Source organism: Pseudorca crassidens, chromosome 4 (assembly GCF_039906515.1).
Source record: "Pseudorca crassidens isolate mPseCra1 chromosome 4, mPseCra1.hap1, whole genome shotgun sequence".
NCBI lineage: Eukaryota > Metazoa > Chordata > Mammalia > Artiodactyla > Delphinidae > Pseudorca > Pseudorca crassidens.
Window position 1 is genome coordinate 70,587,199 of NC_090299.1, and position 25,267 is coordinate 70,612,465.

Here is a 25,267-nt window from a genome sequence, read left to right on the forward strand (position 1 = left end):
TCAGTCTTTAAATAAAGAAGAAAGTGATGGTTGAAGGCTTAAACAGTGTCCATTTCTCCCTTTGGAAACTTCACTAACTGGATGGGAAGTTTATCAGAAGGGCAAGTAGCCTGAGAGCAAAAAGGACACACTGAGGATAAAATGTAAAGACAGAATCCAGGCTCTTGACGATAAATCACTGAATCAACCAGATTAACCAATCATGAAGCAGCAGTTCTACCTCCAGTCTAACTGTGCAAGGCATAAATGTTACAATGTTGCTTTTTATTTAGGGTTTTTGTTACTTGAAACAAAAGGCACCCTAAATGATACAGCACATATTATATGTGTTATATGCACATGTTCAGAATTCTTTTATCACATGGCCAAATTATTATTAAATGTAACGTTATTTTTAAAACAAGAGGGCAAGAAAACAGGAACACTGTACTCTAATAAGAAATTATATTAACTGGATAGTTCATGTGACAAGTAATATTTTTTAATATATCCTTTACAATAATAATTTTGTTAGACATGTCGTTGAAAAATCGTATCAGAATTAGAAGGATCTTCATATATGTTTTTCTCCTTTTTAAAACTGAGATGAAATTCACATACCATAAAATGTATACTTCTAAAGAGTACAATTCAGAGGAGTTTAGTATATTCATGAGGTTGTGTAACCACCACCACTACTTAATTCTAGAATATTTTTATAACCCAAAGAGAAACCCTGAAACTATTAGAAGTCACTCCCCATAGTCTCCTATCCCCAGCCCCTGCAACCACTACTCTACCTTCTGTCTCTGTGGATTTGCCTACTCTGGACAGTTCATATAAATGGAATCAAACAGCATGTGGCCTTTTGTGTCTGGCTTCTTTCATTTAGAATAATGTTTTCAAGGTTCATCCACGTAATATGTAAATGTATCGGTAATTCATGGATTTTTATAGCTGAATAATATTCCATTGTATGGCTATACCACATTTTGTTTATCCATTCATCGGTTGATAAAAAAATTGTTTTCACTTTTTGGGCTATTAATAATAATGTTGCTATGGACATTCATGTACAAGTTTTTATGAATCTATATTTTCAGTTCTCTTGGGCATAGTCCTAAGAGTAAAACTGCTGGGTCATACAGTAACTCTATGTTTAGTCTCCTGAGAAACTACGAAAACCGTTTTCCAAAGTAGCTACACCACTTTACATTCCCAACAGCAATGTATAATGGTTCCAACTTCTCCATATCTTCACCAACACATCATATGTCTTTTTTATTTTAGCCTTCCTAGTGGATGTAAAATGGTATCTCTTGGTGGCTTTGATTTACATTTTTCTAATTAATGATATTGAGCATCTTTTCACATGTTTACTAGCCATTTGTAGATCTTCTCTGGAGAAATATCTATTCTAAGCCTTTGACCATTTTTAAATTGGATTGTCTTTTGGTCTCTCAGTCTAAGAATTCTTTATGTATTATGGATAATATACAAGATATATGATTTACAAACATTTTCTACCATTCTGTGGGTTATCTTTTCAACTTTTTGATAGTGTCCTTAAAGCACAATTTCTTGATAATGTCCTCTGACTTAATTTTCATAAAGTCCAATTTATTTATGTTTTCTCTTGCTGCTTCTGCTTTAGGTGTCATATCTAATAACCAATGCCTAATCCAAGGACACAAAGATTTACACCTATGTTTTCTCCTAAGAGTTTAATAGTTTTAGTTCTTACTTTTAGGCCTCTGGTCAATTTTGAGTTACTACTTATATATGTTGTGAGGTAGGGGTCTGAGTTCATTTTTTTCCATGTGAATATCCAGTTGTCCCAATACCATTTGTTGAGAAAAGCATTCTTTCCCCCATTTAATTATTCTGACAGTCTTGTCAAAAATTAATTGACCATAAGTGTATGGATTTATTTCTGGACTGTCAGTTCTATTCCCTTGATCTTTATGTCTATCTGAATGCCAGTATTACAGTCTTTGGTATTCTTTAATTTCTTACAACAATGTTTTATAGTTCTCAGTGTACAAGTCTTGGATTTCTTTTATTAAATTTGTTAAATAAACAAAACGTTTGTTCTTCTTAATGTTATTGCAAATGGAACTGTTTCCTTTGTTCAATTTTCAGATTGTTCACTGTTAGTGTATAGAAATAAAATTGACTTTTGTATATTCATCATGTTTCCTATAAACTTACTGAACTTATTTAATATCTCTAATAACTTTTGTGAAGATTCCTTAGGATTTTCTATATACATGATCATGTCATCTGAAAATACAAAGTTTTACTTCTTCATTTTCTAGTCTAATTGCTCTAGCTAGCACCTCTAATATAGTATTGAATAGAAGTGGCAGAATAGACATCCTAGTCTTGTTCTTGATCTTAAGGGGGAAAGCTTTAAATCTTGCACCATTAAGTGTGATGATGTTAACTGTGGGTTTTCATAGATGCTCTTCATCAGGCTGAGGAAGTTCTCTTTTATCCCAAGATTGTTGAGTGTTCAAGAAAGCATGTCAGATTTTGTCAAATGTTTTTCTGCATCTATCAACTGTCCTTTATTCTATTGATAAAGTATTAACAGTGATTGATTTGAATCAATGATTGATGAATGAATGATTGATGTTGATTCAACTTCATATTTCTGGGATATACTCAACTTGGTCATGATGTATAAATCTTTTTACATGTTGCTGGATTCAGTTTGCTAGTATCTGGTTAAGAATTTTTGCATCTATATTCAAAAGGGATACTGGTCTGCAGTTTTCCTGTGATGTCTTTTTCTGGTTTATTATCAGGGAAATAGTAGCCTCACTGAATAAGTCAGGAAATGTGCCTGCTTAGTGAAGCATTGGTGTTAATTCTTTAAATGTTTGGTAGAATTCACTAGTGAAGTCACTGGTCCTGAGGTTATTTTTGTGGTAAGTTTTCGGTTACTAATTCAGTCTTTTTACTAGGTATATTCAGATTTTCTACTTCTTCTTGATTCAGTTTCAATAGTTTGTGTGTTTCTAAGAATTTGTCCATTTATCCATGCAAACAATAACGAAAAGAGTAGGAATAGCTATACTGACCCATCAAACTCTAGTTGGGGAAAATGACTCAAAAGGACATAGAGGAGCGTTTTAAGCAGTATGCAAAATATATTTGGAAAAGAATGAAACAGAAAGAGAGACTTCTTTATAGGCGAGGCCTGAAATAATGATGAATTGAAGAAAGAAAAAGGAGATACACTTTGAACTATGTCAAAAGATTTTTTTTAAAAGCTAAAATTCTAATACTTACATAGGAATAGGCACTTGACATGGAGGACAAGGCAATGCAGTCTGAATAAACGCTGGTTCAGATGGCTGTTCCCAAGGGCCTGAAGGCTGGTGCTACAAGTAAAATAAATAACAATTTTTAAGTCAGAGGGGTTAAATCATATGGCCGATTTAAGGATCTAAGAAAAAACAGTTCCACGAATCCTCTGCTCAAGCCAGCTGAAATTTTTTCAAGTACTCAACAAATTGTGCTTATTGAAATATTTTATTCCATCCTTAAATTCTATCAGATTGTTCTCCTCTAACACGTTTATATTAAAAATTGAGCCAGATTCCAGGTTTTAAACGACAGAACAAAGGCAGTATAGACTCCTTCACTTCTCATAAGCCAAAAGAATAAAACACAGAATTGTAAAATCCAAATTCCACCAACAGAATTTAATCTCCATTATTTTGTTCACTGTTGTCTCCCCAGCACCTAGAAGAATGCTTAACACATAGTAAGAATTCAATAAATATTCACTGAATATGTGAATGAATCTTTGAGGAAACCAGGAGATATTTATAACCCTAAACTATAGTATATGAAGGAAGACTGACAAACTCATCTGTATGATAATTATAACATGACTATCACACTGTACTTGCAAACATTTTATTGATTTCTCCTTTTCTATATTGTGAATTTCTTAAGACAAAAACCAAGTATCATTTACCTTATACCCCAGCTCCTATCACAGTGTTTAATACCCAATAAGTACTTCATCATTGCTTGTTGAAATGACTAAGTAAAATTAAGAAAATATGACCCACAGCAATGCATTATGTCTTAATAGTACTGTTCCCTTACCCTGCCAGTTTGCTTTATTAATGCTTGATCATGACATGGAGCAGGACACAAGTGACCACATTTCTCCAAAACCTTTCGGCAAGGTTGATGACATGGAGGACAAGAGCCAAAGTGACAGCGATGTTTTTCTTGACTTGTATGATGGCAAGTTGGTGGTCGACTAAATCATAAAGTACAATTTTTAAAATTACTTTTGATCATTGAACGATTATATCTAAAGTGCAATTATCTATTTATATACCTTCTAATTCCATACAGAATGAGCATACTGTGAATATTAATATTTTAGAACATTAAAGCAAAATTGAAAATACTAACAAAATGAAAAATCGGTATGAATTTAAATCTGTAAGACACCAGATGTAAGTCTGTACAGAGCTTTGTACTAACCTGCACTGCTCTTTGCACTTGGGGGGTCTTGTGGTACGTTCTCGGCCACAGGGTACTGTCACCTTTGTATTACCACAATTGCACTTCACATCTACAGTTTCTGGGCAGGGATAACAGCTACCTGAAAAAAAGGTCTGAAACTTAAAGAGAAATTTCCTTAACTACCCAAATTCCCATCAATAGTAGAATCAATAAGTTTAGTATATTCACACAATGGGATACTCTAGGATGAGAATAAATGAATGAACCTCACACACATAACACTGAGCAAAAGAAATCAGACACCATCAATATACAGTATATGATTCCATTTATATAAAATAAACAGGAAAAACTAATTTATGCTGTTCAAAATCAGGATGATGATTACAAAGGACACAAAAAGTTTGAGAAATGCTGGTAATGATCTGTTTAATAATCTGAGTTCTGGTTATATAGTTATGTTCAGTTTATAAAAAATCATCAAGCTGTACACCTGCAATTTGTATACTTTTCTACATCTACACCGGTACTTCAATAAAAAGTTTTAGAATTTTCTTTAAAATTTGCTAAAAGTTCTGTCCTAAATAACAAATTTAACACATTACTCATTCAAAACTACACCAGCAAAATGGAGCTCAGTCTTTGGAAAATCTAATTTAGCAATAATTTTTTGGCTTAGTTTCATACATACATCTACTCAAGTGCATTATTTTTAGATAAATTCTCCAATAAGAGTGACTTCTCTCATAAGGTTATTAACAAGTACAGTCAATTTTCCATTACTCATGCTTTGCGAAAGACTCTAAAATCTCATTTTAGGCTATAATTCCAAATACTTCTCTTCTAAACATTTCAAAAGGAAACATTTTTAGGGTTTCAGCTTTTTACCTTCTTTTGTTATGGGTAGAAATACACAAAGACCAATTGAAAAGAAATCTTTTTAAACAGGCTATAAAGTTCTCTCCAAGGCTTTGACATCATCCTAAGGGCTTTCTTCCCACTCTAGTTTTCCGAATAGGCTACCCCATTAGAAATGAAATAATAAGAGAGGAAGGGCTTCCCTGGTGGCACAGTGGTTGAGAGTCCGCCTGCCGATGCAGGGGACACGGGTTCGTGCCCCGGTCCGGGAAGATCCCACATGCCGCGGAGCGGCTGGGCCCGTGAGCCATGGCCTCTGAGCCTGCGTGTCCGGAGCCTGTGCTCCGCAACGGGAGCGACCACAACAGTGAGAGGCCCACGTACCGAAAAAAAAAAAAAAAAAAAAAAAAAAAAAAAGAAAGGAATGAAGAGTCTTCAACTAGGAAGTAAGTATCTCAAGAAATTGCTGCCTAGGTGTCAGGTCCAAGCAAAATACTGAATAGCAATTAACCTGATAAAAAACAGATTAATGATGAAAAATAGTCTGGTTAAAAGCCTCTATTAGTTCAAAACAGTTCCCTAAAACAGAAGAGGTTAAGAATTTTGATTCAAATAATGATCGCAGAAAAAGAAATAAAGTAAAAAGCACCACAGGGAAAAAACACATGTGTATTATACAAATTACCAAATTTATACTTCAGTGTTTTGATAAGTATAATCCAGTAAAGTATTATCTTGATGGTAATGCAAGCCAAGTTATCCTGACACACATGATCAAACTTTATTTTGGTCTTACCAAAAGAAAATTTGATGTCACACTTTTTAAAAATTTAATAGTGACATTTATGTCAGTTCTTACTCAGTACATTATATTAATTTCCATACTTAACAATGATAATTTTCATTCACCTTCAGCAATCAAAGAGAAACTTATCAAACATAACCTTTTTGCTGCCCTAAACTACAGCATCACTTTTCCTTTTTTAAAATTAAATCTTGAGAACAATAAGGGATAATTTCCCTGAACAGTTTTCCTAATGAACTCATTACAGACACCTGTACAACATGACATAAATTCATGTAACTTCAGTGATAATATTTTTTAAATGAAAAAGCATACAGAGTATAAATACAGTGACTAATCGGTCAAAAGTCCAGTAATTCTAGAACCATAACCATAGAAGGCCTTAAGCTTTAAAGAACTATAAGCCAAGCTTTCATATATTCACAGCGCAAACATGCACATAGCACCCTCCCCCTATGAGTTACAGTACAACTTGATTATGAAGGTATCTAGAATAATGGAAAATGACATAAAATAATGATTCTATGTATCTTATGTAACTGAGTATTAAACAAATGGTAAGAGTTGCACAACGGTATCTTCATACACTTTCCATTAAGGTAAATTTTTTTTAGGGGCTACTAAGTTTCTTTTTTAAAAAATAAACATTCTGCCAAAAAATAATTAATAATAATTGAACCTGGATCTGATCAAACCTCTAGTCCCACTAACAGTTTATAGAAAATAGAGGAAAATGTCAAATAATACTACGGAGATGCAATCTGCAAAATCCAGACTGTGAAACTAAATAAAGCAACCTAATTTCTTAAACAAGTGACAAAGGAAAATATATAAAAAGATGGAAAATTATAGAAGAAGAGGGAAATTACAGATTCATAGACTTTAGAGACATCAACCAACTACAATGTCAATCTTATTAAGGTTTCTCAGTCATACAAACTGAAGTAAAAAATGAAGGCATTTATGAGACAAAAAGATATGTGAACACCAGATATTTGCTGATATTAAGAAACATTAACTATTTTCAGTTTAAGAATCCATCTTTCAGAGATGCATACTGAAGTATTTATGGGATTTGCTTCAAAATAATACAAGAGGGAGATATGCTTTCAACATTTCTCCACTAAGGATGATGTGTGCTCTGCCCTTTTTGCAGATACTCTATATCAGGTTAAGGATGCTCTCTTCCATTTCTAGTTAAGTTTTCATCATATATGGATGCTGAATTTTATCAACTGTTTTTCAGACATTTACTAAAATGATCTCATTTCTCCTTTAATCTGTTAATGTGATGGAAACATGTTATTAGATTTACTAATCTTAAACCAACCATACATTACTGCAATAAACCCAACTTGGTTATGATACATTAAGGTTTTGGATAGCTAATACTGTAGTACCAGATAGCTGGATTTGAGTGGCAAAAACTTTAATATTTTACAAACATGTTCATCAGTTAAGATTGGCCTGTAATTTTCCCTTACTTTCCTTGAAAGATGATATAATGAGCTGGAACACATTACTTTTTTACATACACTATCAAATAGTTCACAAAGAGATTAAACTTATACATACTTTAAATGTTCATTTGTTAAAAATCATATGTAAAAATCAACTAGGCCTGGTGTTTTCTTGGTGAGAAAATTCTAAACTACTGATCCAATTTCTTTAATGGTCATACAACTAGTCAGGTTTTCAACTTAAAGTGAAGGCTATGTTTTAACAGTGGTCTCCAAGGCCCTATACATATTCTCCTTTCCCCAGCAATCATTTATTGCACCATCTCTCTGACCTCATCTCCTGACATGTGTCCCCCTGAGCAACCACTTCAGTCCTCCTTCAAATGTTCCTGTCTCAAGGCCTCTGTAATCAAACTACCCCATCCCCATTTCCCCAGGGCTTGATCCCTACTTCTCTCAGGATTCCCCACACATGTCATTCTCTCAGAGTCCTACTCTGACCACACTATATAAAACAGTATATACCATCCCAACTATCACAATTTTAATTGTACTCTAATTTTCTTTCTATACTTGTCACTATCTGATATTCTATATTAATGTGATTATTTACTTGTATTCTAATTGAGGGAGAATTAAAAAATAAGCTCCATAAAAGCAGGTACGTTGTCAAAATTGTTCACTCGTAATTCCAGTGCCTGGTGCTTAGTAGACACTCAAAAATACAAATTGAACGAATGACTAACTTTAGAATGTTAATGAAATTCAAATTTAATGGGTCAGTGATATACTATGACTACAAAAGGAAATAAAATCCTTTTACATGAGAACCAAAAAAACAGTTCTAAACTTTACAATTTAAAGACACTTGGGCTTCCCTGGTGGCGCAGTAGTTGAGAGTCCACCTGCCAATGCAGGGGACATGGGTTCGTGCCCCGGTGTGGGATGATCCCACATGCCGCAGAGTGGCTGGGCCCGTGAGCCATGGCCGCTGAGCCTGCGCGTCCAGAGTCTGTGCTCCGCAATGGGAGAGGCCACGGCAGTGAGAGGCCCGCGTACCGCAAAAATAAATAAAGACACTGACATTTTTGGATTGGGTTGTTTGTTTCTTTGATATTGAGCTGCATGAGCTGCTTGTATATTTTGGAGATTAATCCTTTGTCAGTTGCTTCATTTGCAAGTATTTTCTCCCATTCTGAGGTTTGTCTTTTCGTCTTGTTTATGGTTTCCTTTGCTGTGCAAAAGCTTTAAAGTGTCATTAGGTCCTGTTTACTTTTGGTTTATTTCTATTTCTCTAGGAGGTGGGTCAAAAAGAATCTTGCTGTGATTTATGTCATAGTGTTCTGCCTATGTTTTCCTCTAAGAGTTCTATAGTGTCTGGCCTTACATTTAAGGCTTTAATCCATTTTGAGTTAATTTTTGTGTATGGTGTTAGGGGGTGTTCTAATTTCATTCTTTTACATGTAGCTGTCCAGTTTTCCCAGCACCACTTATTGAAGAGGCTGTCTTTTCTCCACTGTATATTCTTGCTTCCTTGATCAAAAATAAGGTGACCATATGTGCGTGGGTTTACCCCTGGGCTTTCTATCCTGTTCCAATTATCTATATTTCTCTTTTTGTTCCAGTACCATACTGTCTTGATTACTGTAGCTCTGTAATATAGTCGGTAGTCAGGGAGCCTGATTCCTCCAGCTCCGTTTTTCTTTCTCAAGATTGCTTTGGCTATTTGGGGTCTTTTGTGTTTCCATACAAATTGTGAAATTTTTTGTTCTACTTCTGTGAAAAATGCCATTGAAAGTTTGATAGGGATTGCACTGAATCTGTAGATTGCTTTGGGTAGTATAGTCATTTTCACAATGTTGATTCTTCCAATCCAAGAACATGGTATATCTCTCCGTTTGTATCATTAATTTCTTTCATCAGTGTCTTATAGTTTTCTGCATACAGGTCTTTTGTCTCCCTAGGTAGGTTTATTCCTAGGTATTTTCTTCTTTTTATTGCAGTGGTAAATGGGAGTGTTTCCTTAATTTCTCTTTCAGATTTTTCATCATTAGTGTATAGGAATGCAAGAGATTTCTGTGCATTAATTTTGTATCCTGCTACTTTACCAAATTCATTGATTAGCTCTGGTAGTTTTCTGGTAGCATCTTTAGGATTCTCTATGTATAGTATCATGTCATCTGCAAACAGTCAGTTTTACTTCTTCTTTTCCGATTTGGATTCATTTTATTTCTTTTTCTTCTCTGACTGCTGTGGCTAAAACTTCCAAAACTATGTTGAATAACAGTGGTGAGAGTGGGCAACCTTGTCTTCTTCCTGATCTTAGTGGAAACGGTTTCAGCTTTTCACCATTGAGAACGATGCTGGCTGTGGCTCTGGCACATATGGCCTAAATAGACATTTCTCCAAAGAAGATATACAGATTGACAACAAACACATGAAAGGATGCTCAACATCACTAATTATTAGAGAAATGCAAATTAAAACCAAAATGAGGTATCACCTCACACCAGTCAGAACGGTCATCATCAAAAAATCTACAAACAATAAATGCTGGAGAGGGTGTGGAGAAAAGGGAATCTTCTCGGGTGGGAACTGTGGGTGGGAATGTAAACTGATACAGCCACTATGGAGAACAGTATGGAGGTTCCTTAAAAAACTAAAAATAGAACTACCATACGACCCAGCAATCCCACTACTGGGCATATACCCTGAGAAAACCATAATTCAAAGAGTCATGTACCACAATGTTCATTGCAGCACTATTTACAAGAGCCAGGACATGGAAGCAACCTAAGTGTCCATCGACAGATGAATGGATAAAGAAGATGTGGCACATATATACAATGGAATATTACTCAGCTATAAAAAGAAACTAAGTTGAGCTATTTGCAGTGAGGTGGATGGACCTAGAGACTGTCATACAGAGTGAAGTAAAAAAGAGAAAAACAAATACTGTATGCTAACACATATATATGGAATCTAAAAAAAAATGCTTCTGAAGAACTTAAGGGCAGGACAGGAATAAAGATGCAGACACAGAGAATGAACTTGAGGACACGGGGAAGGGGAAGGGGAAGCTCAGACAAAGTGAGAGAGTGGCATGGACATATATACACTACCAAATGTAAAATAGATAGCTAGTGGGAAGCAGCTGCATGGCACAGGGAGATCAGCTTAGTGCTTTGTGTCCACCTAGAGGGGTGGGATAGGGAGGGTGGGAGGGAGATGAAGGAGGGAGGAGAAATGGGAATATATGTATATGTATGGCTGATTCACTTTGTTATACAGCAGAAACTAACACACCATTGTAAAGCAATTATACTCCAATAAAGATGTTAAAAAATATATATAAATAAAAATAAAGACACTGACAAATCAGAGAACATCCACAGGGAAATGCCTATGGGGTTAATACATCTGCCATTTTTCCTAATGGGGAGGCAATATGGTATAACAGAAATATTACTAAACTTTGGGTTCACATCCTGACCCTGCAACTAGTTCTATGACCTTGGGCCAACAGTCTCTGCCTGCTTCCTCCTTTTACAAAACAACACTAATACCTTCCAAGATTCCTGAAAGGATTAAGACATTAAGGGAGATATCTAGTATCCACCTAATCCCAAAGGAAGACAACAAAAAACAGTACAGTAGTTTTTCCCAGGTCACAAAGCTGTTATTGGGTTGGCCAAATTCGTTCAGGTTTTTCCACAGATATGGAAACACCCAAACAAACTTTTTGGCCAACCCAACACTATGTTCACTTTTGACTCAGGACCTCTTAATTTAAACCCATGCTCTTTCCACTACCTTATACTATCTTTCAGTAGATTCCATTTCATACCAACATACTCCAAATGAGTAAAGTTAACTCAGTTTTCAATCTCTAATAACTTAGGCACCCCTGAGACCCTTTCAGGTGGTCTGAAAGAATTTATATACATAGATGAGAATTTTCCAGAAGCTATATGACAAGGGATTATCACAACAGATTGAATGCAGAAGCAGATATGTGAATCCAGCTATCTTCTATTAAGCTAGACATTAAAGACATTTGCAAAAATGTAAAACAGTATCATTCTTCTCACTAAACTTTTTTTTAGAAAGTAGCTATTTTTCACAAAAAAGTTACTGTATTAAGATGTAATGGGTACTATGGTACTATTTTTCAATAAAATAATAAATATTATTATATTTTAATTTAATTTCAAATACAGTAAATATCAGCAGATAAAATCCACATCAACTAAAGGTCTTTGGGTCCAAAAAGAGTGTAAAAGGTCCTTGTGTAAAAGGTCCAAAAAGAGTGTAAAAGGTCCAAAAATTTTGAGAACCACTGGACAGAATATATACAATCCTTTACTAGACTTAATTTCATATCAATGTCTAAAATTCAAAATACTACTGAAAAACCTATTAATTAACTTAAAATCTATGTGGGGAAGGTTGGGTAGAAGTAAGGAAACAACATGGTATTATTGAAAGAACAGAAGTTCATATTCAAAAGGTGTGGGTTCAAATCTTGGCTATAATGCCTTACTAGATATTTCCCTAAGTAAATCACTGAATCCTCTTCAGCTTAAATTTCCTCATCCATAAAATAAAGATAGTGGCAACTGCTCTAACTTCTCAAGATTGCTAAGAGTAAGATAATAAATGTGAAAGCTCTCTATCAACGAGAAAGCACTATGTAAATATAAACATAAAATTACAGCTGTTGTTAAATTTTACCTCTATGGCAGACAGATGGACACTTATGGTTTCTACATCCTAAAGTCCGTCCACAGTTTTGATCACAAGGTGGACAGTTTCCAGGGCAACACTGAAGGGAAAGCAATACATAAAGAACAGGTAATTTGAAAACCGTACGTAATATGAATGTCATTACTAGTTATTCACAGAACTTAGGGAAATCAAAAGATAGTTCTTTTCACTATAAGAATAAAAGTATTCAAGAATATCAACATTCTTGTGTAGAATACGTTGTACTAATAACTTATAAGTTTAAGTAGACAATGACCTAATTTAGTGAAGTCAAGCTAAATTTTCTTGCCCTTTAGTTAATTATTCTATAACTTAAAATAGTTCCATAAGATAGTTTCTCTTCTACTTATCTACACAGAAATTGACAACATTAACCACAGGAATGGATCTGGTCAAACCCTATATCAATTCAGGCAAATAATCTGGTTATTTTTAAAATTTAATTACAATAAAACCCATTCAATATATAGATTAGTTTGGCAGTTATTTTCAAACCAAAGAGTCAGAGACTAACTAAAGGAAAGAAGGAGAGATAGGCTAATTGCTTCTAGCGCTGTTTTGTTACTCCCTGATTTCCAATCTGTGAGAAATATAGCTGTCTATGACCTGTCCCAATTTTCATTCATGAACACAAGGTAACTACTTGAAGTTCCATCTTGCCATTCTAACTCCTTGACAAACTTTGGAAAGGAAATACAGACTACAATTTTCTTAAAGAAACTTGGGTTTGTAACCTACTTCAGAACAAGTTTCAGTATATAAAAGTAGCTCAAAACAAAGTACACGTTATTGAAAAGCAATTAAAAGTTAAAATAGTTCATTCAATTAAGCAAATATTTACCAAGTAATACTATGTGCCTATCACTTTCCCAGTGGCAGTGGGAAAAAAGGAGGTTATGTGGTCCACAACTTGAATAAGCCTTTAGATGTTTGTTTCTCACCATGATGAGTAATAATGACCAGATTTACTCTCCTGCCTTAAACAACTAGAAAATCAGACAAAATATTTGAAACAGCAGTTTTTAGACATTAGACAACTAGGCAGCACAGGACAGAAACCCCTACGAGAACAGACACAAACAAGGTGAGTCCTATGATAGCACAAGCTTAGACCTGGACACAAGGAAAAAGATCACAAGCAGAGTCCAGTGGTCTTACCAAGTTAAGGAGACAAAATTCATAGTTCAGAGAGGCAAGTGTGGTTAGAATTTATGGAGAAGTGGTAGCACAAAGCATAAAGTTTATAATGTCTGGAAACCAATCAAAAGTCACCTAGCAGTAAAGAATAACCCAAAAGGAAAAGAAAACTCCATCAACAAAAATAGACCCAGAAATGATAGATGACAGAATTGGTAGACAAGGACATTAAAATAGGCATTTGAAGTATAACCTATTCACTTATATTCAAGAAGACAGAAGAGAGCATGAGCATGAAAAGGACAGACATGGAAGATATAGAAAAAGTCACAACTCTAAGTCTCAGAGATGAAAAAATACTGTCTGAGATGAAGAAACACAGGATGGGATAAACAATGGGATTAGACAATGCAGAAGAAAATTAGAGAACTTGAAGACAAACAATATAAGATAACATTAAATATGAAAATTAAAAGGACTAAATAATAAATGTAGCATCAGTGACCTATGGGACTTCAAGCAGCATGACATACCTGTCACTGGAGTCTCAGTAGGCAATGGGTGGGGGAAATATTTGAAGAAATAAAGATTGAAAATTTCACAAATATGATGAAAACTATAAAGACATACAAGAAGCTCAACAAAAGTTGTACTAAAGAAACATGAAGAAAGCTATACAAAGGAACATCACAAATAAATTACTGAAAACTAATGATAAAGAGAAAAATCTTTAAAAATAGCCAAAGAAAAAAGATACATTACATACAGAGGAACCAAGATAACAGAGATAGTGGAGCAACGTGTTTAAAGAATGGGAAAAAAATTGTCAAATTAAAATTCTACAGTAAAAATATTTTTCACAAACAAAGGCTAAAGACAGTTCACAAAAGTTGCAAGAATTCATGATGAGCACTACAAGAAATGTTAAAGGAAGTCCTTCAGACAAAAGAAAATGAAATCAGATAGAAACCTGAATCTATATAAAAGGATGAAAAGCACCAAAAATCATGAGTTTGATGATAAATATAAAAGACTATTTACTTTTTCACACTCTTTAAAAGATACCTGTTAAAGCAAAAATAAAAACAACATATTTGAGGTTTATAAAATACATGGGTATAAAATGTGTAAGAATCGAATAAAGGAGGTAAAATGGAATTATTGAAAGACAACACTCAAACAGAAGACACAAGAGGGAAAAGAAACAAAGAACAGATGAAAAAATAGAAAATTACAGACTTAAATCCAACCATTTTATTAAAGATCACAATAAGTGTAAATGATCTACACCCAAATTAAACGATAAAGATTTAAAATAAAATAATTATCTAAATAAAACAATTATCTAATTGTTGTCTATAAGAAATCCACTTCAAATATAAAGATTTGAATAAGTTCAAAGTAAAAGAATGGAAAATATATACTGTATGAACACTAAGCAAAACAAAGTTGAAATCACTATATTTAATAGATTTAAGAACAAAGTATCTTACTAGAGATAGAGGGATAATTCATAATAAAAGGGACTCAAAAAAACTTCAAATCTACAGACTCAATAAAATTTTCCAGTTGACCTTATACTGAACCAAGATTCTATAAATAAGATCTGAACAGCAGAAGTTAAGCCTCTAACATGGCAAACAAACTACCACTAACACTGCTATGATGTTTTAAAGTCAGGGAACAGGGACTTCCCTGGTGGTGCAGTGGTTAAGAATCCACCTGCCAAAGCAGGCGACACGGGTTCAAGCCCTGGTCTGGGAAGATCCCACATGCTGCGGAGCAACTAAGCCCATGTGCCACACTACTGAGCCTGTGCTCTACAGCCCGTGAGCCACAACTACTGAGCCCGCGTGCCACAACTACAGCAGCCCGTGTGCCTAGAGCCTGTGCTCTGCTGCAATGAGAAGCCCACACACTGAGACAAAGTAGTCCCCGGTCGCCGCAACTAGAGAGAGCCCATGCGCAGCAACGAAGACCCAATGCAGCCAATAAATAAATAAATAAATTTATTAAAAAAAAAAAAATAATAAAGTCAGGGAACAGAAACAGCCAAAGAACCAAGTAGAAGGAATTATGCATAGGACAAAAAGAGACCCTTGTTATTTAAAAACCTTGTAAGATTTCCCACTAATACAAACAATAATGTAGAATATTTATTAATATTTCATATGGAAAGCAAAGAATATGCCTAAGTATTTGAGGAACAAGTCAAGATGGCACTTATCATGGGCCCAAAGATGAAAAATCCAAGAGAATTTTAAAATCAGTTTTCCAAGCTTATTACCTTTCTCCTACACTGATGCTTCTGACAGTCCCGCAACTTAACACACTTAGTTTCACAAAGATACGGTTTATGACACGGCATTCGTTTAGTATGCTTTCCACAACGACAATGCTTCTCCACTTCCTGGAAGAATCAAATAAATGCTATTAAAATTGACTTTCGTTGACATGATTTTTTTCACACTGTAATCTCTATAATTACTAAAAAATGAAAGAGAAAATTTTAAGACTGTTTTGTATGAAAGACTTTTAAAAAACTAAAGGAGAATTTCCTAAGACATTTGTTTGTTCCAAAAAGACTTCACAGAATTTCCATTATTAAATTTAGTAAAAATTTGATATTAAATAGTAAAACAACATCACACGTTAAAATCCCTTATATCTAGTTACACAATAACATCTACACATCTAGCTTCAGGAAAACAAGAAAACTGGATTATCTAGTAGTATGTGAAAACCAGAATGACATCTAGGCATTTTTTCCCCTATCATCCCTAGGCCTAATTCATCATTGCTTTGAATATCTTCTGAGGATAAACAACCCCACACTAGTCTATAAAAATGATAACATTCAAACTTTTACCAAGCAAAACAAAAAAAAGGTAATTTCAGATTTAATTGCTGGCATACTCTCCTGCTTCATCATAAATATTAGATCATGACACAGATGTTTATGAAAACAATTACAAAACAATCCCATTTGACATATTATGACAGATAGCTGTTAAAAGTAATCATTATAGGACATGACTAACTTGTCTACATGTTTCACAAGGACCTCGGTGACAACGCTGTGAACATCTGTGGATTCCACATTCAAGTACTTTGTCACAACTGTCTCCACAAGTTGGTACATCTTCTGTACAAGGCAAAGAAAACTCTAGAAGCAGACAAAAAAAATCAATATTAAAAATAACATACATTATTATAAAGTACTAATAACGTGCCATGTACTTCTGGATTCCTAGAAAATGACAGGTCTTTCAGACTATGAACTTTTGCATCTACATATTTATTGGAAAGTTAACTTTAAAGAAAATAACCCCTATATTTGTAAAGCTTATGCCTTTTAAAAAGAATTCGATACATGACAAGTTACCATTCTCAAGAAGCATATATATATATATATATTTTTTTTTTCCTTTCTTTGAGGTACGCGGGCCTCTCACTGCTGTGGCCTCTCCCATTGCGGAGCACAGGCTCCGGACGCACAGGCTCAGCGGCCATGGCTCACGGGCCCAGCCTCTCGGCAGCATGCGGGATCCTCCCGGCCCGGGGCACGAACCCGTGTCCCCTGCATCAGCAGGCAGACTCTCAACCACCGTGCCACCAGGGAAGCCCCAAGAAGCATATTTTTATGAGCTAACTACTTCAGAAATACTTTTCTAAAGAAATGAGTAAGCCCTTGTAAACTACTATGAAGAATTCTACAATATATAGAACAATAAAAAAAATTTGCTCTAAACAACCTCATAGGATGGAGGAAAAAAATAGATCTAGACTTAAAAACTATGAAACTGACCTTTAACATAAACATATTATAACAAGTGTTTGCAATAATCTTATAAATATGTGTGCTGGTACTGGTGCTGAGTCAAGAAAGTGAACTCGAACTGTAACCCTTCTATGCCTTTATCTCAAAGTAGCCCAAACTAAATTCACCTATAATCTAATACCCAACAATAACAATAGCTTATAATTATTAGGTTTCCTTTATGTGCTGGCCACTATACTAAATACTTTACGTGCATTTTATCATTTAATTCTCACAATTATCTTATAAAGAAGGTACTATTACTGTCCCCATTTAACTTGAGAAAACTGCAGTTCATGAAGGTGAGATTTGAACCCACATACGCCTAGTCTTTTTTTTTTTTTTTTTTCAAATTTTAGCAGAGATTTATTCATGGATGGAAAAAAAGAAAGGGAGAAGGGGAGAGGAACTAAAAGGAACATATCTTGGAACACTTACATTCATCATAATCTTATTTAAACAGATTTACATGTGTCCGCACACTATTCAGAATGGTGACCCCTGGATAATCGAAAATAATGAATCTCGAAAAACAGCCTATTATTTTCACTCTACTTCACAGTTTTTTTCTGGGTTTTCTTGTCTGTTTGTTTGTTTCTTTCTTTATCAGCATGCAGAGCAGCTTATTGACATTTACTTCCCCAAATGACTTTTCCTCACTGGTTGAAAGAACTGGGGAGTTGGGAGGGGGTACAGATGGAAACCAAAGGTACACCTTCAATGTGCTTTGATGGACTGAAAAGCGGTTGGTCTGAGATTGACAAGCCCCCCATTTCAGAGGCTCAGGAAGTTTGGGCCCAAAATCTGAGTTCTTAATCCACTATGCTATATTGTCCTCTCATCCAAATGTACAGAAATCTAATATCAAATTTGTATTATTATTGAAACTACATTATGAGCTCCCAGAGAAATCTAATTTAATTAGGAAAGTACTCTAATTAGCATGATAAATAATTATAATCCCATTAAAGGTTTTTTAAAAAGTCTTACTTGACTTCTGACAGGGACAGAACCTTTTCCCAGATCGAGGACATTCTCCACAAGCACCTACATGGCAAACTTGCTCACACGTATGATTACCACATGGCAGTGTTTTCCCACATACCTAAAAGAAAATGCAATAAGCACTAACGACTTAAAAGTTAACAAAAGACTTTGTACATGACATAATCGTTTCTCAGTCACAAATAAGCAACTTCTTTAGATTCCTCAAATTATTATGCTTTATATCTTACATAGGTATCACATGTATATATGCATAAGCATATACATACACATTTCTTATGCGCCAGGGAGTATATTTTTAAAATGTAATAAAGGAAAAAGAACATGCAGTTTCACATGGTCATCCACCAAAGATTTCCAAATGGTACTAAAACCATGCCAATTCTAAGACAATCTACAGAATCAATACTACTTCCAATTGGATTAACTCAAGAAGAGGGAAAAGAGGAAAGTACATACGTACTAAATCCAAAATTCAACAAATAGCTGTTAATTTGAAAAAAAATTAAAATGATATTAAATTGAAAAAGTTGCCTAAAACATGAATATAATGCATCTGAGTTGCTATTCTTCCTCTCCTTTTATCCAACTAAACCTCATTAGCATTTCTAATTGTTTATGCTTCTGTATACTTTAACACCCACTCCTCAAAATGCATATACACTTACTTGATCACAGTGCCACAGTGGACTTGCACAACTTCTTTCAGCTACTTGTTTGCCACAGACACACTTTTGCCTACTAACTCTTGGACAGGGTGGGCAACTTCCTAAAATCAAAATGATAAATTAGCATGGAATATTATAAAAGCAACACAGACTGCTTTGACTTCTGCTTAAGGCCGGAACACCTAACAGGTATGACCTTTTACCTGCATGACAAGGATTTTCACATTTATGTTGTCCACAAAGCAATTTCCGTCCACATGGCAGGTGACAGGACCATTCCTTAGCACTGCACCGACGAGGGATAGCTTTTGCTTTCTTACAATAACAAGTAGTTGTGACCATCTTAGGACAAGGAGGGCATGGACCTAGAATCCAATGAAAGGGGGAAAAAAAATCAGAAGTCAAAAGTAAAAATTTTCAGTTCCTACACCTACCAGTAATTTCTAAAGCTTTCCATACTGATACTTTAAAAGGCAATCCCTTCCAATATTTTCTTATGTAAACTTAAGTTCTGAGTTCAACTCTCACAATTTTTTTTACTTCAACATGAGAAGAAATAACCACCCACAATTAGAAATATAATATATAACTCACCTGGATGGCAGAGGAGTAAACACTTATGGCCACAAGGAGGTTTAAAATCTCTCTCACATACTTGGCCGCATGAATGAGGCACAAGCCACGGATCTAAAGGTGGATCTTCCACTTTGCCACAATAGCAGTAGTACCTACTAGGTGTGTCAGATCGTTTGTATTCAAACCTACATTTTGGACTATGAAGAATGAAATTGCTGAAGTTAATTTCAATTATAAAAGTGACATGAGGCAGAAATATAAATATACTTAATAACAGAGTATACACAATCAGTTTTATGTTAATGTAACCTCTGCTCCATCTTTATATTAGTAAGAAACAAGATTTTACTAAAATCAATTTCAACCATCTAGAAGAGCTCTGTCCAATAATTTCCTGAGATGATGGAAGTGTTCTATACCTGTCACGTCTAACACAGTGGCCATTAGCCACACATGGCTAGTGAGCACTTGAAATGTGGCTATTGCGTACAACTGAGGAAGAAACAATTTTCTATTTCATAATTTTTAAGAATTTAAATAACCACGTGTGGATAGTTGCTACCATATTAAACAACACATATCTAAAATACAGCTACAAAAGAAAGCAACATTAGCTTTCTACTAACAACCTGAACTTTATTCTTGAGATATTCATTCCAATTTTATAAAGTTCAATGTTTTAAAAGTTTGGTTGGGTGGTCTACAAATAAGCAAAATGTATTAGTAATAGCAAGAAGAAGAGAGACATCGGTTATAGGTAGGTAATACAGCAGCAAGAAACATGACTTAAAATCTAGAATTACGGGGAAAAATGTGTGAAAATAAACAAAGAATTTCGTATTTCTCAACATCTAATACAAAATATATATATTTCAAATGCACCTAGGTCAAAGAAAAGTTGAAATACTGTTGCACATTCTCTGCTAAAGCAGATTTTTACCTATCAAGATTAAAATAAAGCAGTTTTAGTCCTAGAAGCCAAACTAACATAATAAATATAGAAAATTTAATAAGATTGGATAATATACACCTGTAGTTTTTTGTTTATTTGTTTGTTTTCATTAAAATTAAAAAGAAAGGAAGAGAGAAAAAATGAAAACACAGTTTGGGAAACTCTGCCTATCCATGGTTATCTTTTTAAATAGATGAAATTAATTGGAATTAATTAAAATTCTCTTCTTGTTTCTTAATAATATAATATGAAGCATATTCCAAGTTTCCTGTGGGGAGCTAATTAAGATCCTTCCATGTTTGTTAATATACAGAGTAAATGCTCAGACAAATTTTAGACATTATTCATACTGAGAGAGGAAAAGAAATTGAAGGGGCTAAAGAAAATGGGAGGTGGGAGTGGAAAAGTAATTTTGTATATGTAAAAGTTTAATATAGATTATTAGAGAAAAATGTTATGTTTTAGTAGTAACTTATAGTAAAAGAAAATTCCGTCACTAGTCTGGCTTTCTGTCTTTGGAAAATTGAAACTTGAGAAGAGAGTCACATGAAAGAGAAGAATAGAGAAATTTTTGATGTTTTCTTTATAAAAAGACGTTTCTGCATTTTAAAATATTTAACTCTTTTTACCTAGCAAATCTTCTAAATTATGGTAAAAGTTTGGATCATTAATTCAAGCTGGAAGGAAGGAAAGTGACTTACAACCCAGCTAAGGCTACAGACCGTGACTTTAAAGTGATACCAATTTACTTAAGTGTGTTGTTTTCTGTATGAAGAAACAGAGAAGGCAAATTATAGTGGTCCTGAAGGAATGTGAGGCTATTGATTTACACCTGCAGTTTTGAGAGATTTTGAGGATAAAATCGGAAGTCATTGATCAAAATGTTAGAGGACAGTCTTGTACAATGTGATACCAATACATACTAAAAGGAGCTCCAGAGAGAAGTACCAGAATTTTGATGGATTCTATTTCTAAAGAAATGAAAGTTCTTTAAAAAGGATTACTAAGGAGTCGTTTTGCAGGGGAAAAACAGAGTCTGAATTATTTATTAGTTAGCAAAAGGAACTAGTAGTTATATAAACTGGGGTGGCGGGGGGAGCCATTAGCAGGTCTCATATCTTCACAAACCAAATGACTAATTGAAGGCCAAGCACGGATACTGAAACTGCCAATAAAGCAACTGAGGAGCTACAATTTTCATTTATTTTACAACTAAACATTCCAACTAAATTAGAAAAAGTTACCAAGGCCAGGGATAATCTCTCTTTCCAAAATCATCATCCGTCAAAGGAGAAGATACCAGAAACTGGCTGTCTTTAGCCCACTTCTGGATACAGGGCATGTGAAATATACAGAAACATCCTGAACAACTCCAAACCTAAGACAAAGGTATCAGAAATTAACAAGTATGCAATGATTTTTCTTTGATAATTCCACAATACTTTAAAATAAGCACCACACTAAACTATTTAAGAGCTACATAAGGATTAAGGAAAAAACTTTCCTTCCGGCATAACAGAAGAAATGTTCTTTATAAAAACTAATGTACATGTAGAACACTTTAAAGAAAAATAGTATTAATCATGCTGATTCATTCAGCTAGAAACAACTACTGCTAACGTTCTGCAGTCTCCAATTTTTTTGTATATATTTCATATTTCTAAAAAATGAGGTCACACTGTACTGATATATAACTTTATAGCCTTTTCTTTTAACACAGTATAAGCATTTACCCTTATCAAGTAGGTTCATACAATATGATATTTATAGCTGTACAGTAGATATCATGTTGATTTGTCTACCATAATTTAACCAAGTTCAGGTTGTTGGAAATTTAAGATTTTTCCAATTATAAATAACACCACAAAAAAATCCTTAAACACAAATATGTACATACAATCTCTATGTTGCCCTACAGTTATATAAAACCTATTAGTCTAGCACTTAATGCTAAATTCTAAAAATTAGGTGAGCAAAAAACTTCAGTGTGTATATATACACACACACACACACACAACAAACACACATATACGAAATTTAACAGCTTAAGGAATAACAGAAATTAATTTTTTTAACCAGCCAATACTTTGCTATAACTGACAAAAATCAGTTCACTTTTCATCATAACATTTTGCAGTTGTTCAATAAAATCAGACATGGAATATATTGCATAAGCCGGCAGGAGCACTGAAAAAAAGCCAACTTCTTAGATTGAGTTCCCCCCAAAGCAGTGCCTAAGAAAAGAACTGGGATGCATAAGTAAAAGGCCAAGATAGGGAAGAGGAAATACCAATAAACTGTATATTGCTGAGCTGACTATCACTAAGGGCCAAAGTTCAGTCCTGCTAGGGATGCTCTGAAAAACCACGTAAAACATGCCTAGGACACCCCCAGCCCCAACCACTAACAAACAGGAGGCTAGGGCAGTCATCCCCCAGCTCCCTATGGTGGAATGCTGCCCCAACGGACATTAACTCTGCTCTGCACTACACCCATTTCCTGGCTGAGTCAGTTCTCAAGGAGAAAGCACTGAGGTTGGAAAAAAAAAAATTCACACACATAGCAAGTGTTTACAGTGAAACTGCATCCGCATGCAGAGAGCCTATTCCTCCACTGCAGCTGAAATCAGAGTAAGACAACCAGATGTGACTCAGGGCACCAAAGGCACCTGCGTCTGCTACACTATCCTACCCGATATATTTTAAATTTCTGATTCACTCTACACGACCAATCCATTTCACATCTGACCTGTCTTTCTTTCTCTAGGCAATGCTGCTATAATAGCAGTGGATTAAGTTGAGGTCTAAATGGTGAGTCTATCATATTCAGTCATCACATCCCCTTAATTGCTTTATTAATGCCCTTTAAATGTATATATACATAACTTCACCGTTAGGCCATAGCGTCTCTACGTACATGAGTTTTCTCTGAATCCATCTCTCCCCATTAACCCTAGCCACTTTCCACACAAGAGAAGCTCACTAATAAACTCTAATTGTCATTGCTAGGTTTTACTTCCTTGAAGGCAGGGAGCATATCTATGTTATTTTAAACCTGCTGAAAGTAATGAAATATAGTTTACTTAATATTTCAGTATTTATGGGAATCTCTAAAGTACTGATACTAAAAATGCTTTATCAAATTGACATATGCATTGACACTGAAAATATTTGCTTCATTTATTTTAATAGTGCTAAAAATATTGATTGCTCATTTAGAGCTATTTTTCTTTTAATTAAAGATTCCCAAAAATTGAGTATCAATTCATAAAGAGAATTCTCAAATGAAGTATTCTTAAACAAAAATAAGCAAAAAGAATAATAAATGGTTACAAATTATAAATGCAAAATAAGATATTTGGGGGAGATAACAATAATTTAGATAAGGAGAAAAACTTACTGCTTGGTTTCTCTTCACTGAAGCAATACAAATTAAGCATGTCATAGCCCCTGCTTGAAAAGCTTCATTTACATACTGTTTTGTTCGCTCTAACTCACGAACATCTCCATCTTGAAATTTAAAAATTGAAAACTTCAGGTTAAGCAACATCTGAAAATAACACAAACTCACTAACAGCACCACATTATGTGAGAACTGTCTAGTAATACCAATTGCTCAAAATATAGCTGAAAAAATGAGAAGTTTAAGAAAAAAGCAACCAGTGAACTGCCAAGAGGTCACAAAGTCCATGCATTACATCTTATGTACTTGATTCAAAAACAGTTACCTTGACCTTCTCTCAGAGTATACTTGCTGTTACAGTCCTTAACAAATCTGGTGGGGGCAGAGTCACAGGCAACAGCAGCAAGATGTCAAGTAACAAGGGAAAGCATATCAAAAAGCAAAGTGAAAGGAACTGCAAAGTCAAAGCTCAGCAAAGCCATTGAACCTAAATATAAGCATATGCGTATGAATGTGTAAGTGTGTAAAAGTCTATGTGTGTGTGTGTGTGTGTGTGTGTGTGTGTCTGACGCATAGCAAATTCTTAGTAAAAATCTGTTGAATGAAAAGATCCTGAGATCAATACAGTATAATAACCTTGTTTCATTAAATTATGCTATTTCTGCTAAAAAAGGAAGCATGACTTCTTAGATAAAAATTACTAGACTGTATTTCCTTTAAGCAACTATTAAGCATTTACTTGCTAGGCACTGTACTATTCTTATTTCAGTAAGATTAAATAAGCTATTTTTACTTTCATTTTACAGATGAGAAAACTGAGGCACAGAACACTTAAGTAACTTCAGTATGACTCCAAAGTGAGCCCTCTTGACGACTATGCTATGCCACAGCAAGGGTTGAACACAGGAAGGTCCAAGAAATAACAGCACGATGAAAGGCAGAAAAGCTACCCAAAAGCACACACAACAACAAAAGGACAATAATCTGAGTCACTTTAGTGTAAGAGAAATAAACCTACAGGCCTTTAGTACAATAAAGATTGTTCAATAGAGGTTAACCGAGTCTCCAAGTACACTAATAATATAAACTATCATAAGTACAGAACTTCCCATGGCAATAAAATGGTACAAACCAAAATTTAAGTTACCAAAAAGAAAAATTAAATAAATAGGACACTTAGATAATTCTTTACTTTCTAAGATCATCCAAGTAAACACAACACTCACAAAAACTTGCTCTACCATAATATAAATGCAAGTATAATTTATGATATTATACAAAATATACATAAAATTACTCCCCAACTATAAAATATTATAAACTTATTAAAGACAATTGCTT

General features: G+C 34.4%; 1 protein-coding gene across 6 annotated transcripts in view; it reads right to left on the reverse strand.

Annotated features, from left to right (window-relative positions):
* NFXL1 (nuclear transcription factor, X-box binding like 1) overlaps nt 1-25,267 on the reverse strand; it is a 53,200-nt gene that overhangs the window by 21,787 nt on the left and 6,146 nt on the right. For all 6 annotated transcript variants that reach the window (XM_067735888.1, XM_067735886.1, XM_067735891.1 and 3 more), the window contains 12 exons: nt 23,924-24,033; nt 21,769-21,902; nt 19,591-19,769; nt 19,200-19,361; nt 18,997-19,097; nt 18,314-18,428; nt 16,545-16,669; nt 15,791-15,913; nt 12,334-12,424; nt 4,495-4,615; nt 4,105-4,264; nt 3,277-3,368 (listed from right to left, as the gene is read on the reverse strand). In XM_067735888.1, coding sequence (XP_067591989.1) covers nt 3,277-3,368; nt 4,105-4,264; nt 4,495-4,615; nt 12,334-12,424; nt 15,791-15,913; nt 16,545-16,669; nt 18,314-18,428; nt 18,997-19,097; nt 19,200-19,361; nt 19,591-19,769; nt 21,769-21,902; nt 23,924-24,033 — 1,513 coding nt within the window. The remainder of the gene's footprint in view (nt 1-3,276; nt 3,369-4,104; nt 4,265-4,494; nt 4,616-12,333; nt 12,425-15,790; nt 15,914-16,544; nt 16,670-18,313; nt 18,429-18,996; nt 19,098-19,199; nt 19,362-19,590; nt 19,770-21,768; nt 21,903-23,923; nt 24,034-25,267) is intronic.